The 14,949-nt window shown below is 43.1% G+C and overlaps 1 protein-coding gene across 3 annotated transcripts in view; it reads left to right on the top strand.

Moving 5' to 3' along the window:
- Positions 1–14,527, top strand: part of TRMT1L (tRNA methyltransferase 1L) — a 49,790-nt gene extending 35,263 nt beyond the window's left edge. For 2 of the 3 annotated variants that reach the window (XM_088480750.1, XM_088480748.1), the window contains exons 13-17: positions 1,061–1,139; positions 5,506–5,651; positions 10,529–10,573; positions 10,817–10,943; positions 14,052–14,527. In XM_088480750.1, coding sequence (XP_088336876.1) covers positions 1,061–1,139; positions 5,506–5,651; positions 10,529–10,573; positions 10,817–10,943; positions 14,052–14,286 — 632 coding nt within the window. In that variant the 3' untranslated portion in view covers positions 14,287–14,527. The remainder of the gene's footprint in view (positions 1–1,060; positions 1,140–5,505; positions 5,652–10,528; positions 10,574–10,816; positions 10,944–14,051) is intronic. The other variant, XM_088480749.1, reaches the window with a different exon arrangement.
- Positions 14,528–14,949: the final 422 nt, after the last annotated feature.

Here is a 14,949-nt window from a genome sequence, read left to right as displayed (position 1 = left end):
TGTAATAGTACGGTCCAAGTTCAAGAACTGTACTACTCATGTCGAAAATGACCTCCTTAGGCCCGTATTCAATTTGAAGCGAAAAGTCAGAGGCTGGACTTTTCGTCGATTATTGGAGGTTTTGCGTGCATCCCCGCATTCAATTACAAATGTGCGAAAACGGGACCCGGCAAAATCTAAATGTGAAAGTTCTATCAGTTTTGGGGAAATCAGCCTGACACCCCCCCTAAAGATGTTCTGACATGGGGGTTCACTATGGGTACCCCCGAATAGCCCTGCTTAAGGTATTTGGGTTTTTTAAATGGTCTCAATAGGCGCTATTTAGCGTTTTTCAGCAAGTGTTGAAGAGCATTTTGCAACTTTTTGGGGGGAAAATAAGTATTCTCATCAAATTTGGGGTACATGAAAATGGGTGCAAGCATATTGTAAAGTTGCTAAAGTCGAGCATTAAAAAGCGCCAAAATCGCACCTTCAGCAAACTGCAATCCAAAAAACACCTCCCCCATACTTGCAGACCCCTCCAACCGCTATTTCGCTAGTTTTTTAATTTGTACCCCCACTTTGAAAAAATGGGCGAAAAAATCAAAGTGCTTTTTTAGGGTATCCTATGTATTTTTTTTGCGTTTTTCTTTTTTAATTACACAATTTGCGTCAAGGGGGGTGTACAAATGGTACAGGGTGGTTTCCACACCCCAAAACCCCAATTCTGCGCTTTTTTTCCGCCCTGTATTCATAGGCCAAACTTTTTCGCCTATTACATTGCATTGCGTTTTCACACCAACGAAAAGACGCTGAAATTGAATACGGGGATAAATGAAATCGGCGAAAATTACGTTATCAGCTAAATAGTTTTGCCGAAAATGGCTTTTCGCTCCAAATTGAATACGGCCCTAAGTTGGAAAAAGTTTGCCCCCTAGCTTATAGGATAGAAAGAATCCAAAGCAGTTGTGGGCTAATGTCTCTGATGTATGACCTATATCTGGATGATTTGTTTGGTGGTTTGTGCTGTTTTTTATGTCAATTTGAAAAGTTTTAATCAATATCAATGTTTACCTTCAAGAAAACCCATATAAACAGCTGCCTTGTGATTGCCACAAAAGTATGCCGGGGAGATCTGCAGTCATGCTCGGTCCATTGTGGTGAGTACTGTATGGCGTATATTGTGCTGTGATGTGAAATACAAAGTGTCCTAGGTTATGACACAAGAGCATCCTTTGTGGCCATGACTAAGGAGGCCAATTTATTTATTTTTTTTCAATCCCTTGATTGGGTTAGTTTAAAAAATAATGAACAAAAACCCCGCCTAGCCCCCACAGTGACTTACCGGCGGGCGGTGAGGCTTTCAGCGGCGGTGTCCTGTACAGAGGTGGGCTGTGCAGCGTAACCTGTGTCCTTAAGTCACACTGCGCAGTGCGCACAGCCAGGGGAATGGGGAGCTGGGCAGCGTCTGAGCACTCTGCATGTGTTTCTCAGTGCTGCCCAGCATCTAAAAAAATGGTTTATGGCCTATCCTGGTATCTGGATTGGAAGCTTTCAATCCTGGCCATTTTTAGGACAAAATCTGGGGATCTCAACGATCCCGGGATTGGCCTCCCTAGCCATGACCAGTATTAGTTATGGGATTGTCTCTAGTCTGTTGAACTATTAATAACTTGTAGCAATTACATTTTTCTTGTTAATGAAACCGTGTAGTCTGAGTGTTGGTTGAACTAAAAGTTACCTTTTCTTAGGCAAGTTCAATCCTTTAGCATTAGCATTGACAATTCTCACCAGCATATGAGTGTGAATGTATGTTCTGAGGAGTATAAGTTAGGGTCCAGAGTCTGACCCATGGAAGGTCAGCAAGGATGGTGGAGTGGGTGTGAATAGGAGAATAACAATATAGGAGTGATCTAAGGGGGTATGAATGTAGTAGAAGGCAATAGTAAAATGGTTATTGGACATAGGATAAGCACTCCCTGAAGGTGCAAGCAGCAGCACCTAAATACAGGGACTGTGAGGTTCGCGGAAGTGTGGATGTATCTCTGGGCGTCTTGTGGCAGTGGGGGGTGGCCTAAATTGGTGTAACATGGTCCTGTGGTTAGGGTGTGCTAAGTAGTAGGGGAGAAGGCAATTGTCCTCTGCGATCTCTTGCTGCTATTGTGATGAATGATAGGGTTATAATTAGGGATGTGCAGGCTCGGATAGGTTCGAGTTTGCACGTGGAGTTCGGATTTTTCCCTCAAAAAAAACGGAACTCAGAACGAGGCAAAACGTCATCTTACATGGACGAACATCATCATTCCTGGACAAAAGACCAGGAATGATGATGTTCGTCCATGTAAGATGACGTTTTGCCTCGTTCTGAGTTCCGTTTTTTTGGAGGGAAAAATCCGAACTCCACGTGCAAACTCGAACCTATCCGAGCCTGCACATCCCTAGTTATAATGTATGTCTGGAGGACTGAAGCATGGTAATGGGGAAGGTTGTAAGGTTGGTGTTGATAGGTGTAATTGTGGACACATCCCCTCCCCCTTCCCCCACTCTAATCCTCTCTGTTCTTCACTGATCCGTGCCCCTCTCCCAACTTTACCTGAGAGAGAAGATGGCGTCTATCAGACAGTGAGTCAGAGTGATTTCAATCTGTCCCTCAGAGGGAGAGCTACGCGTGTCACCTGTGCAGCAGGGGCTGCGGTGCTGCTCAGAGTCTTGAGAGTCCGAAGCTTGCCACTGCTGCATCGGTTTCCTATGTGAGCATGTCCGGGGTTACATGTCTGGAGTAATTCCGGATGGGTGGTAACCCATTTCACAATGTGCCAAGTTTCTGTTTAACCCCATTGGGAATCGTTGCCATAGAGTGTTGTGGTGATGACTGAGGATACTGCCATGAGGATGTTTCATCTGGTGACATGGTGGGTGATTTCCAAACCCCCTTTTCAGACCTAGCTGCTGTACCATTAACAACAATTTGCATAAGTAGAAGAAAATAGTAGGGGTAGAAATCAGCTAGTAAATGCCTGAAGAAAACTGGGAAGATTGGCCCCTTTATAGTGGCTATACACAGTGCGATTTGTAATTGTATCTGATGTCTCATATGATTTCCCTTGAAAATTCTTCCCTTCAGATTCTGTACGATTTGTGTTTTTAAAATGCAACAATTCCACATAAGACCATAAGATTTGATCAATCGTATAAGATACATTGTATGCAGCAAATTACCACATGATGCATCTGCTGGAATGTCAATAGGGGAGGGCTTATCTAGTGGGTATCAAGGCAGCAGCCATTTTAAGATTTTTGCGCACACTGCATCGGATTGCAGATGAACAAAAGTACATACGATGTGTCATATCGTACATGATCGGTTGAGATCTCTCTGCAAAACCATCTGATCTGCGATCCAACTAGAGAACGGCGGGGACGCGCATCGGGGTCGCAGAACACTCAAAAAACACCCATTTTCATAAGAGTGGTCTGTACAACCCGTCGAAACTGTCCATATCTGGTAAAAAATCGTACCATGTATGGGCACCATTAGAAGTGACAGTAGATGAGTCTCAAGACAGGTTAGGTCAGGTAGTGACTGGTGTGAGTACAGAAAGAAAGGCGGCAGCAATAATTGTGAACAATTGCAGTACAATAACCGGCCACGAGGTAGCAAGAAAACACTGCAGGCAAGCCTGTAGGGTGCTTCAATGAAGAATATCTACAAGGTGAAGCATCCTGGAGCTGGGTACTTTGCTTCCTGTATTATAGTGTGCGTAGGAGCAAGGTGCTCCAATATTAAGTGTTCCAGAAACTTTATATGTTGTAGACCCTTGTTGAGCAGTGTATTATTTATATGGCGCCACAAGTGTTCCGCAGCGCCTTACAAAGTACATAAACAAATAGGTGACCAGTGACTTACAGTACAATATGAAGTAGATGAAAGTAAAGTAGGGAGAAGCACAAGTGGGTAGAGGGCCCTGCTCCGAAGAGCTTACATTCTAAAAGGGAGGGGCAGACAAACAGCTGTGACACAGATTGGGTAGACAGGGAGGAAGGCGCATGTAGCAGCAAGTTAAGATGAGAGCTGGAAGGCTTTAATGAAGTAGTGGGTCTTGAGACCCCGTTTTGAACTCTCCCCATCAGACTTTCTCCACCTCTCTACAATCATTCAAAGGTAGGGAGCTGCACGGGCAAAATCTTGGAGGTGGGAGTGGGAGGAAGTAATCAGTTGGCATGAAAGGAGGCATGCATTAGTTGAACAAAGAGGGTGGACAGGAGAGTGAAGGGAGATGAGATGTAAATGGCAGATGATTGGGTGAGGGCTTTGTAATTGAGCATGAGAACCTTTAAATTGGGTTCTGAAAGGGAAGGGGAGCCAATGCAGGGCTTGTAGGTGAAGAGAGGCAGATGTAGAGCGTTTGGAGAGGAAGAAGAGCTGAGCAGCAGCATTGAGGACAGACTGGAGAGGAGAGAGATGGAATTTGGGAAGGCCAGATAGGAAAAAGTTACAGTAGTGCAATCTGGAGATGACCAGTGAGTGTATGAGGGTATTAGTAGCATCAAGTACTATTAGAAAGGTGTCCCTGCCTGGCCGGCAAGATATCATCTGTCCTGCTGTATCTCTTAGGTCACTGGTGGGTAATGGAGCCTCTAGTACTGGGAGCAGTGTTAGAGGGGCGAGTGCCCTGGGGTTTGCCCAATGTATGTCTATTTTACAATCTGATTACTGGCACCACAATAAAATAAACAGACGAGTCTGGTGGTCAGTACATTGCGGTGCTCAGAGTTGCAAGTGCAATGGGATCACTGGAAGCTTTTTGAGTGGTGTATTCAATCAAGTCTGCAACTTGATTGTAGCAGGAAGGAGCTGTCTGCTTACTCTAGGCCCAGGCTTTTGGTGATGGGTAGGCCAAATATTGAAAAACTGAAAGGGCAGGGCACCTTGTTTTTTATATTGCATATATTTGTCACTTTTAATTAATTTATATGTGTGTTATGTATATTTGATTATCACATTCTATCACTGCACTTTAAGCTAGGGTTGTTGTTTTTTTGGGGGTGGGTATTTTTTTTGAAAGGCGCTTTTTAACTGGAGTATTTTAACAATATTTAAATGTACCATTGCAGACTAGTGAAAAAAGAAAAATGGATTCCCACACTAATTGAACCACTTGTTCTGAATTTTCATAAGTGGTATTTTTTTTTTTCTATCAAATCCTGTCAATCAGACAGGAGTGCTACTGATTCCCCCAGTATTTATGCTTGTAGTTGATACTATGTATCAACTACAAGCATAAATACTGCTTAGAAACACCAATGTGATGTCTGTAACATCACATTACATCCTTGTGAATGCATTTAAAACATGCCATTTAAATTGTAAATGAAAATTACATTGTTAATATCTTTAGAACAGAAATAATTATCTGCTAGACTTTATAAAGAAATAAGTACTGGATGACTGACTTGGCTCCCCCCACCCGTTATTATTTGAACCTACCTTGTTGTATAGTTTATTTTTGTCCCTCTGGTTGTCAGGTCTGGCTCCTTGTTTAACACCGGGTTCCTCAGAAGAATGGTGGTTGCATCCGTGTCACGTGGAATTGGGGACATCGGGACCCTACTGAAGACCCTCATTTCAGAATCGGAGTGCACAACTTACAGACAGTCTTACATTCATCAAGGTATGTTGTTAGATTGTGATAGCCACAAAGCTATTTCTTTGTACAATTTCAAAGTAAAGAAATTGGTCAGTCAAAAATAAATCTGAGCAGCATTAGATGAATACATCACAGGCGTAGCTCAATGGTTATCTTTGTCAACAAGGCTGGAGGGATACTGGACCATGGGATAGTAGGGTTGAGGCTGGAGATGGCACTTAATGTAAACTATAGTTTTAAATCCTAAACTCCTCCCCCTTACAACCCCATCATACCAGTGTTCTTTAAGTGTCTGAGGAATTAGGCACCTTTTTGTTTTTGGGGCTGCCCTTCTGTAGCTCAGGTTTTCTTTTCCAGCGGCAGTTAGCCCTTCTTCCAGACATTCAAACCTTTTTACAGGGTGTGGTGTGTATCCGACCACAGTTTTGTTTGCCGGTAGCAGCATGGGATCTTAATCTGGTCTGAACGGCTCTCAAGCAGGCTCCATTTGAGCCTTTTGGATTCGGCGGATCTTCAGTTTGGTACTTGGAAGCTTGTATTCCTTTTATAGCTAGTGCCTCAGCTCGGCAGGTTTCCGAGTTGGGGGCTTTTTCTTGCAAGCCACCTTTTTATCGTCTTCCATTATGATAGAGCAGTCCCCCGTGCAGTTCCCACATACCAGACGAAAGTTGGTTCGGCTTTTCAATTAAAAACAGGATATTGACTTTCCCGATTTTTCTTCAGCGACTCCCTAGGACCGGGATGATCTAGCTCTGCTCGATGTGGTCTGAGCTCTGCGGATTTACTTGGGCAAGACTTCTTCTGTCCGCCGCAACAGACTCTCTGCTTGTCCTTTTATGACGCAAATAAATGTGGTTGGCCGGCTATGACGCAGACCATTGCGCGTTGGATTCGCTTGGTCATCACTCAAACTAATTCTAGTGCGGGGAGATCGGCACCAAACTGGGTGCCTGCGCATTCCAAAAAAGAGCGGTGGGGACCTCCTGGGCAGTGCGACACGAGGCTTCAGCTGAACAGATCTGTTGAGCAGCTACCTGGTCCTCAGACCACACGTTTACTCTTCTTTTTTTTTTTACAGTTTTTCTGTTTTTACCTCCAGCGATGCCCATTTTGGGTGTAAAGATCTCCGATCAGGCAGCCTAAGCGTTCCCTCCCCTGAGGGGGGTGGCTGTTGAATGTCCCCATAGACCAGGATCACCCAGCCTTGCTGCCAGAGAAAAGAGGATTTTTGGACACTTACCATTGAATCCATTTCTCTGAAGCAGGCTGAGGAAAACTTTTTTTTTATTCTTTCCTTCACTCAGTGGTCATAAGTAGAAAACCCTGCACGACTAACAGTCTTCTATATGGTCCTGCTATCTAAGTTACCTTCTTTTTGGGGTACATGATGGTCTCCCCACTTTTTCATGATCTTCTCCCATGTCGCATTTTGTAGAAATGTCAAGCACACTCCTAACAATTACTGAGAGTAGGCATTTCTAATTGGTTCTCGGCAGTGCGATGTTTGTGAGTTTCATGAAACAAACTCTTTTTGCAAACTCTCACCTAACTGGATTTATACCACAGAGTGCAAGATCAGTGGCCATAGGTAAGGTATACTTAAAACAATATAATTACCCACTTTGGGGTTGGGTTAGTGTGTATGTATGTATATATGTGTATGTGTATATATATATATATATATATATATATATATATATATATATATATATATATATATATATATATATATATATATGTGTGTGTGTATATAATTATTTGTAGACAAGGGACTCAAACCAAAATGTAAATTTTATTAAATCCTAACTTAGGAACCACACATTGTATTGTGTACAACTTGCAAATTGTGAGCGCAACTTGGGCAGAGACTGATGTCACAGCACTGAGGTTGTGGGTTCGATTACCACCACGGCCCAAAATGTGTCGCGTTTGTATAATTTCCCTGTGATTGGTTGGGTTTCCTTCCACAATCCAAAACTATACTGGTAGGTTAATTTGCTCCCTTCAGTTTCAGTGCGGGTCCTCATGTTCTACTACTTCTTTTCCTTTTGAAGAATGTTTCCCTCCTGCACCTTGTTAAAACCCATGATATAGTTTAAAAGTTTGTGTCCTGTTCCTCCTTTGCTTTCTTTGCTCCAAACTGTAAATATTAAGATCTTTTAGTCTCTACTGATAAGTTTTGTGATGTAGAACATGCACCATTTTAGTTGCCCTTCTTTGTATTTATATCCTTTAGGGGATATAGCCTCCAAAACTGAACACAGTATTCTAGATGAGGCCGTACCAATGACCTATAAAGTGACATTTGTTACTTCTTTCTTCCTGCTACTGATTGCCCTCTCTAGGCAAACAAGAATCTGACTTCCCTGTCTTTTAAGTCACCCGAAATAGTGACTCCTAGATCCCTTTCCTACTCCGTATTAACAGCACTATAATGGACACTACTAAGTGCATGATTTTGTATTTTTTTGGCATTCATTTATAGTTGCCATGTTCTTGACCATTCCTCCAGTCTACCTAGATCATCAATCCTTTTATTTTACTCCTCCTGATGTGTTTACCCTGATGCATACCCTTGTGTCATCTGCAAACCGTTGTACTTTTCCTTCAATACCATTTGCAATGTCCCTAAAAAGGACTGGTCCAACTACAGATCCCTGAGTTACTCCACTAGTAACCTCTACCTCCTGTGTCTGCACTCCATTTACTACAACTCTTTGTTTTCTATCCTGCAATCAAGTTTTTATCCAATCACAAGCTTTTCAGTTTAACAGTCTGCCATGTAAGACAGTGTCAAGAGCCTTACTAAAGTCTATGTAAGTCTATTACTTTAGTCACCCAGTTGAAAAAAGTAATTAAGATTTGTTGGGATCCTGTAAAATTGCTGGATTTGAGATATTCTACAATACGTTATTTTCAGAATGTTTCCATCAATGTCCTTACTACTGATGTACGGCTCGCTGGCAGGGGCGTAGGAAGAGCTGTGGAGGCCCCATAGCAAAATTTCCGCATCCCCCCTCTACCCCATGCAAATTATATTGCAGTTTATCCATTTTGATAGGCAGATTGTAAATTATCTAATATTTGCACTAATTTGCTGATGTGCAGGATTAAATGAGTTGTGATTTATAATTTTCTAAGAAATATATTTGTTTATAATACTTACTATATGCTAGTCTGTCTAATCCTAAATATTTATGACATTTGGGATATGGTATATAAGAAGGCTATGATTCACTAATCAGTCACTGAGGAGAGACTGAGGCGGAGCCGGCTAGGCCATTGACAGCAGATGCTCTGCAGCACTATGGTGAGAATAGGAAAGCCTGGGCTCAGGAGATGGCAGGGAGAAGGCCGCACCATAGGGACCGACCTGGTTTCTGTAGCAGTCGCACTCTTTGCACCTACTCTAGCCACGCCCTTGCCTGTGAGTGGCAGCTGGTCTGAGTGTGTACGGTGATGTAAAACGTTCATTAGATTGTTTCAGCAGATGCAAATCTGAGATCTGTTGCAAAATTGGACAGGTGTGGAGGTATATATTGGGTGTTGAATCTGCTTCTAGGTCTCCAGTAATATTGTGTCAACAGTCTGGTCTGGAGGTGGATCCCCGGAGGATTGGACTCTGTACCCATCTTAAGTCATGTAGCGTCATATCAGATAAATAATTAGCTGTATTCATTGTTTCTAAATTAAAAACTGCAGATAAAATGGAGGGATGTGTGTGATGGGGTAAGGTTGACAGGTCAAAATTTGTTATAGTCCTTACCTGAATATGTTGTTCAGACTTTGAATTACATCTTTCAATAAGGTCCTGAACAGCAAAGTCCATATAATTAGTTGATATCCAAAGTTGCTTAAATAAAGCAGGAACTACTCAGAGTATCAAGGTAGGACAAAATGTCACCACAAAATGGCTGCCAGTAGCTGGGCATCCTTTATATAGGGCTGTGACCTGCATTGTGACATCACAATGGATGCAGGCAGCAGCTAGAGATGGCTGTAGCTTGGATCATCTCTGGGCCCTGATGCCCTGCAACAGCACTCTGGTGAGAATAGAAAAGCCTGGGCTCAGGAGTTGGCAGTGTTTCTCTGTGCAGGGAGAGGGCCAGCCCCCATAGGCGTCCTGGGCTCCGTAGCAGCCACAGTCTCTGCACCTACTATTGCTATGCTCTTGCTCACTGGTTGATGGTTACTTGCATCTTCCTTGCTTCCACTTTTGTACAGTGGGACAACATTTACTCTTTTCCAGTCCTCTGGAATTACTCCTGTATTTTAGTGACTGTTTGAATAATCCTGTTAATGGTGTTACCAGCACCCCTTTAAACTATTTTTAGTATCCTTGGATGTATCCCATCTGGCCCCATTGATTTATCCACTTTCAGTGTTGAGAGTTCAGTTAGGATCTTCTCTGTAAATGTCCTTACATCTACCTCACTATTTTTAATGTACATATTACTTCTGTAGTGAATACTGAGCAAAAATAATTAAGATCTACTATTGCCTCGTCTCTCTCTACAAGAGTATCACTCTCTTAGTCTTGTTGTTCCTCCTTTTGTTTTTCTCCTTTCTCTTTTATGCCCATAAAAAGTTTTGCCCCTTTTACCTACTGACTGGTTAATTTCACTTCATATCTGATTACCTTCTTCACCTCCTTGCGTCTAACACCTCTTTGTCTTCATTATTCTGATTCTACTTATATTTCTGAATTGCCCTCTCTTCTGCTTTCACACTAGTTGATACTACTTTTGTGAACCTTACTGGCTTTCTTTTCCATGTGCTTTTCCTGTAATCTGGTTTTAAAACCTTTTTGTATTATATGTTTTTAATAGGTTGAGTAAAGTTATTTAAACAATAGCATTCTCATATCTACATTTTTTTTTTTTTTTATTTATTTTTTTTAGCAGAAGCTGAAATTCCAGGAGGAGTAGAGGTTTTTATAGACCCAGGTATGTATCAGAAAAATAAATTAATACAATCCATGGGAAATAATTTTCAAATAATCTCTTATCCACAAAGTGCCAGCATATTACATAGAACCATACGTTGCATGTTCATGATAGGATTAAAAAAGACACGCTCACAATATAATAAGTGTTGATTGATACTTGAGAGAGCGGAATAAAAACTGTACTGTGTGGTTTCAGTAATGTAAGTGCTTCTTTGCAGATTTTGTAATTGTGCTTCTTCAGGTAAAAGAAAACACCAGGAGGTAACTACAAATGCTTGTAAACGCCTGAAGACTGAGGTCCGTGCAGAACACCCTCCATTTTATTACAGTATTCACAGACATGCGATTGGAGGACTGAATATACCAAAGTAAGTTCTAATCCTGATGTTAGTCATCGGAGAAATATAATAATATATAATTCAGTGAACCCTATGTATTCACCATAATGATTTTTCACCTATTTGCTCTAGTAATTTTGTTTTCAGGACTCCATTTGTAGGTCACATTGACTGACTGGAATATACCTGTATTAAAAGTTCCTTACCATCTAAATCTACAGTAAAGGGAATATTAAAGGATATGTACAATTTACACACACAGGAAGGCATATGGTACCTCCATGTGGTTGTTTGCTTTTGGTTACTAATGACTGCCTCCTATTTGGTTAAGCTCACAAAAGGGCTGCCGCCTCTTAAGGTGCCTACACAATATGCGATGTGCTCACGATGCGATATCGTGAGCAATTTCTCTTGAATTCTCCCCAGCACTCCAGGACACGATGTGCAGCAAAAGCTGCACGATGTGTGACACGATCCATTGTGCACGATCTAAAGATTTGCCGATCTTTAGATCGTGCAGGATAGCAGACAGATGCTTGCACGGATCAGGGATATTCGTGATGTATGCATCTGTCTGTAAATAAATAAACAGCAGCACGGCCAGGTCTCCCTGATCCCATCTATGTGTAAAAAAAAAAAAAAAAAGTGTAGCCCCCTCCCCCAAAAGAGCAACCAGCGCCGGGCTTTAGTGACCCAGTACTGGCTGTGCAACATACGGGAGACAAACGACACAGGGGTCCCCTGTACTTATGCACAACCTGCACCGGGCTGGTCAGAACCAGCCCTGGTTGCCAAATTACAGGTGACAAATGACGTAGGGGTTCCCCGTACTTTGAGCAACCAGCACTGGGCTCGTCCTGGAAATACAGGGGGGAAAAAATGAGTAGGGTCCCCATGTATTATCCAGAACCAGCACCGGACTTCTTATAGCAGGGGGCTAATGCCACAGCCAGGGGAGCCCTTTCACCGGGCCCACCAGCCAAAGCATTAACCCTGACAGCTAGTCATCCCAGGCCATGGGGAGCTGGGGGGTCCCCCTCTCCAGGGCACCCCAGGCCTAAGCTGATAGCCCGGGGCTATCCCCGGCACCCTTGGGCGGTGGGTGCCAGGTTGATAGTGTAGTGCATTTCAAATAGTTAAAAAAAAATATTGTCTCTTGCTGTGGAACTGCAGGTCCCAGCAAGCCTCCCCCACATGCTGGTACTTGGAGAATCACAAGTACCAGCATGCATGGCATTACGGACCCGCTGGTACCTGTAGTTCCACAGCAAAAGCAATATTTAAATAAACACAGGACACACACACGTACACAATACACAGTATAAGTTTATTAAACATACATGCCCTCACACATGTACACATACTCCCCTATGTTTCCCTGTAGCGATCTGTCCCCTACTCCAGTAGATTATCCATAGGGTGCCTGTGAAAAAAAAAAAAAACACATACTTGCCATCTCCTATGCGAAGTTCGGTCCTCTTCAGTCCAATGTAGGCATCCAGGGACTTGGCGCAAAAAACGTAAAGCGCGGAGCCACGAACTGAAGCTTAGCGGTGGTATTTCACCATGGAAACCCCACCGCAGAGTGTTCATTGGCTAAGAGAGGTGAGCCTTGCGACTCTCGGCCAATGAACGGCTCCCTCCATTGAAGTCAATAGTGGGACCCGCAGGCTAAACTTCAGTAACCCTGCAGCTCTCACCATTGACTTCAATGGTGAGAGCCGTTCATTGGCTGAGAGGCGGAAGGCTCGCCTTTTCATGGCGAAACCCACCGCTAAGCTTCAGTTCGTGGCTCCGCGTTTTACGTTTTTTTTTTTGCCTACTTTGGACTGAAGAGGACCGAACTTCGCATAGGAGACGGTGAGTGGTTTTTTTGTTGTTTTTTTTTCCACAGGTACCCTATGGATAATCAGCTGGAGAAGGGGACAGATAGCTACAGGGATACATAAATGAGTATGTGTACATGTGTGAGTGCATGTGTTTAATAAACTTATACTGTGTCCTGTGTTTATTTAAATATTGCTTTTGCAGTGGAACTACAGGTACCAGCGGGCCTGTAATACCCCACATGCTGGTACTTGGAGAACCACAAGTACCAGCATGCGGGGTAGCCTTGCTGGGACCTGCAGTTCCGCAGCAAAAGACAATATTTTTTAACTATTTGAAATGCACTACACTATCAACCCGGCACCCACCACCCAGGGGTGCCGGGGATAGCCCTGGCCTGGGCTGACTAGCGGTCAGGGTTGATGCTTCGGCTGGGGGTCCTGGAGAAAGGTCTCCCCTAGCTGTGGCATTAGCCCCCCCCTCTAGAAAAAGGGTCCGGTGCTGGTTCTGGATAATACAGGGGGACCCTACTAATTTTTTTCCCCCTGTATTACCAGGACTGGATCAGAGCCCAGTGCTGGTTGCTCAAAGTACGGGGGACTCCTATGTAGTTTGTCCCCCGTATTTTGGCAACCAGGGTTGGTTCTGACTAGCCCGCTGCTGTTTGTGCTTAAGTACGGAGGACCCCTATGTCGTTTGTCCCCCGTATTTTGCACAAACAGTACTGGGTCACTAAAGCCCAGTACTGCTCTTTGCTCTTTTGGGGGGCGGGCATGCTGTGTTTTGTTTTTGTTTTGTTTTTTTATATATAATCAGATTCATTAATTTTTAACACTGATGCATGGACGGAGATCCGTCCATGCATCTGTGTCTTCATGTTTGCAGCACGGAACTCCTTGTTGTATGCCTTCAAGCATCGTATTCGAACAACATATCGTACAGGCATAAACACTGTACGATATGCCGCAGGATCGTGTCTGAGTTTGGCAGATCTTGCCTGCAGCCTTTCTGAAGATGCAATGTATGAGCCGCTGGGACGCGCATCATGATCATGAGTGGATACTCACAATTAGGATATATTTTACAAGATCTCTCTCGTTCCGATTCATCGGAATCGGACAGATCGTGTAAACTATCGCCTAATGTGTAGGCACCTTTTAGTGTAGACTGAGTACACTCTGTAATGGAGGAACTTTAGTAAAAGAAGGCATCAAATATGTAGATTTAAAGCAAACACCATAATAGTAACCCATAGTTTGCGTTTACACTATTTATTCTGTATTTAAGAGTAAATTGCCTTCTTTGTTACAGATTAAACAAAATCTTGCAGTATATCACAGAAGCTGGATTCCTAGTGAGCCGGACACATTTTGATCCTACAGGAATTCGTACTAATGCACCACTGGCCACATTGAAGGCAATCCTTGAAAAGAACAGCACCGTCTCAAACTCGTCACAGACCAGCAGCTACAAAGAGACGACCCCGGAATCTAATAGTGTAGATTTGCCGCCTGCAGAGGCTCACTCTGTTTCAGATCCAAAGTAAAATGAATAGTGTGTGCAGTGAATTAAAAGACAAAAATTCCCTTATCTTTTAGAACTGTTCCTTAATGTAATAAAGTATAATGTTGCTTTCATAGATGCTGTTCTCAGCAGTATTGCAATGATGATTTTCATATAAACCAGCCTGCTTGTATCATAACTGACTGTAGCAAACAGTCATCTGTAAAAAATAATAATAAAGGAGGCTGTGTCCCTTATACCAAGTAAGGTGATGGACTCTTAAAGTTGCTGCCTCAGATTTTCTTTTGAATACAAAAACAAGTGTGGAAATTAAATATCTGTAGTTCATTTATTTATTTTTTTGTAAAATGCATTGTCACATATAACATTCTCCACTGTTCTACACTTATTATTTTTTAAATGAAAAGTTTCAGCAGCCTTAATGCTGCAAGGTACAGTATTGTTTTTCTTCAGGGCCCATAGGCTCCACAGGGAGTCCCTGGGGTGTTGGTGATGGCTTGGACATCTGGGCACCACACAGTTAACTTTTTCTCCCAGGGTGCACTGGGCCACTCTCCCTATACCCCGAGCCAGAGGCACCTCAGTCTCGTTTGGTGCCCGGCCGGAGGCAGGTCACTGAAGACGCAGAGGGGCTGTTTACAGCCCCAGAAGTTTCAAGATTTGTCCAGCGGACGTCCACGCTGCC

Source organism: Taudactylus pleione, unplaced genomic scaffold (genome assembly GCF_031769625.1).
Source record: "Taudactylus pleione unplaced genomic scaffold, aTauple2 ptg000256l, whole genome shotgun sequence".
In the NCBI taxonomy this organism is placed as follows: Eukaryota; Metazoa; Chordata; class Amphibia; order Anura; family Myobatrachidae; genus Taudactylus; species Taudactylus pleione.
This window is presented reverse-complemented; position numbering and strand designations above follow the sequence as displayed.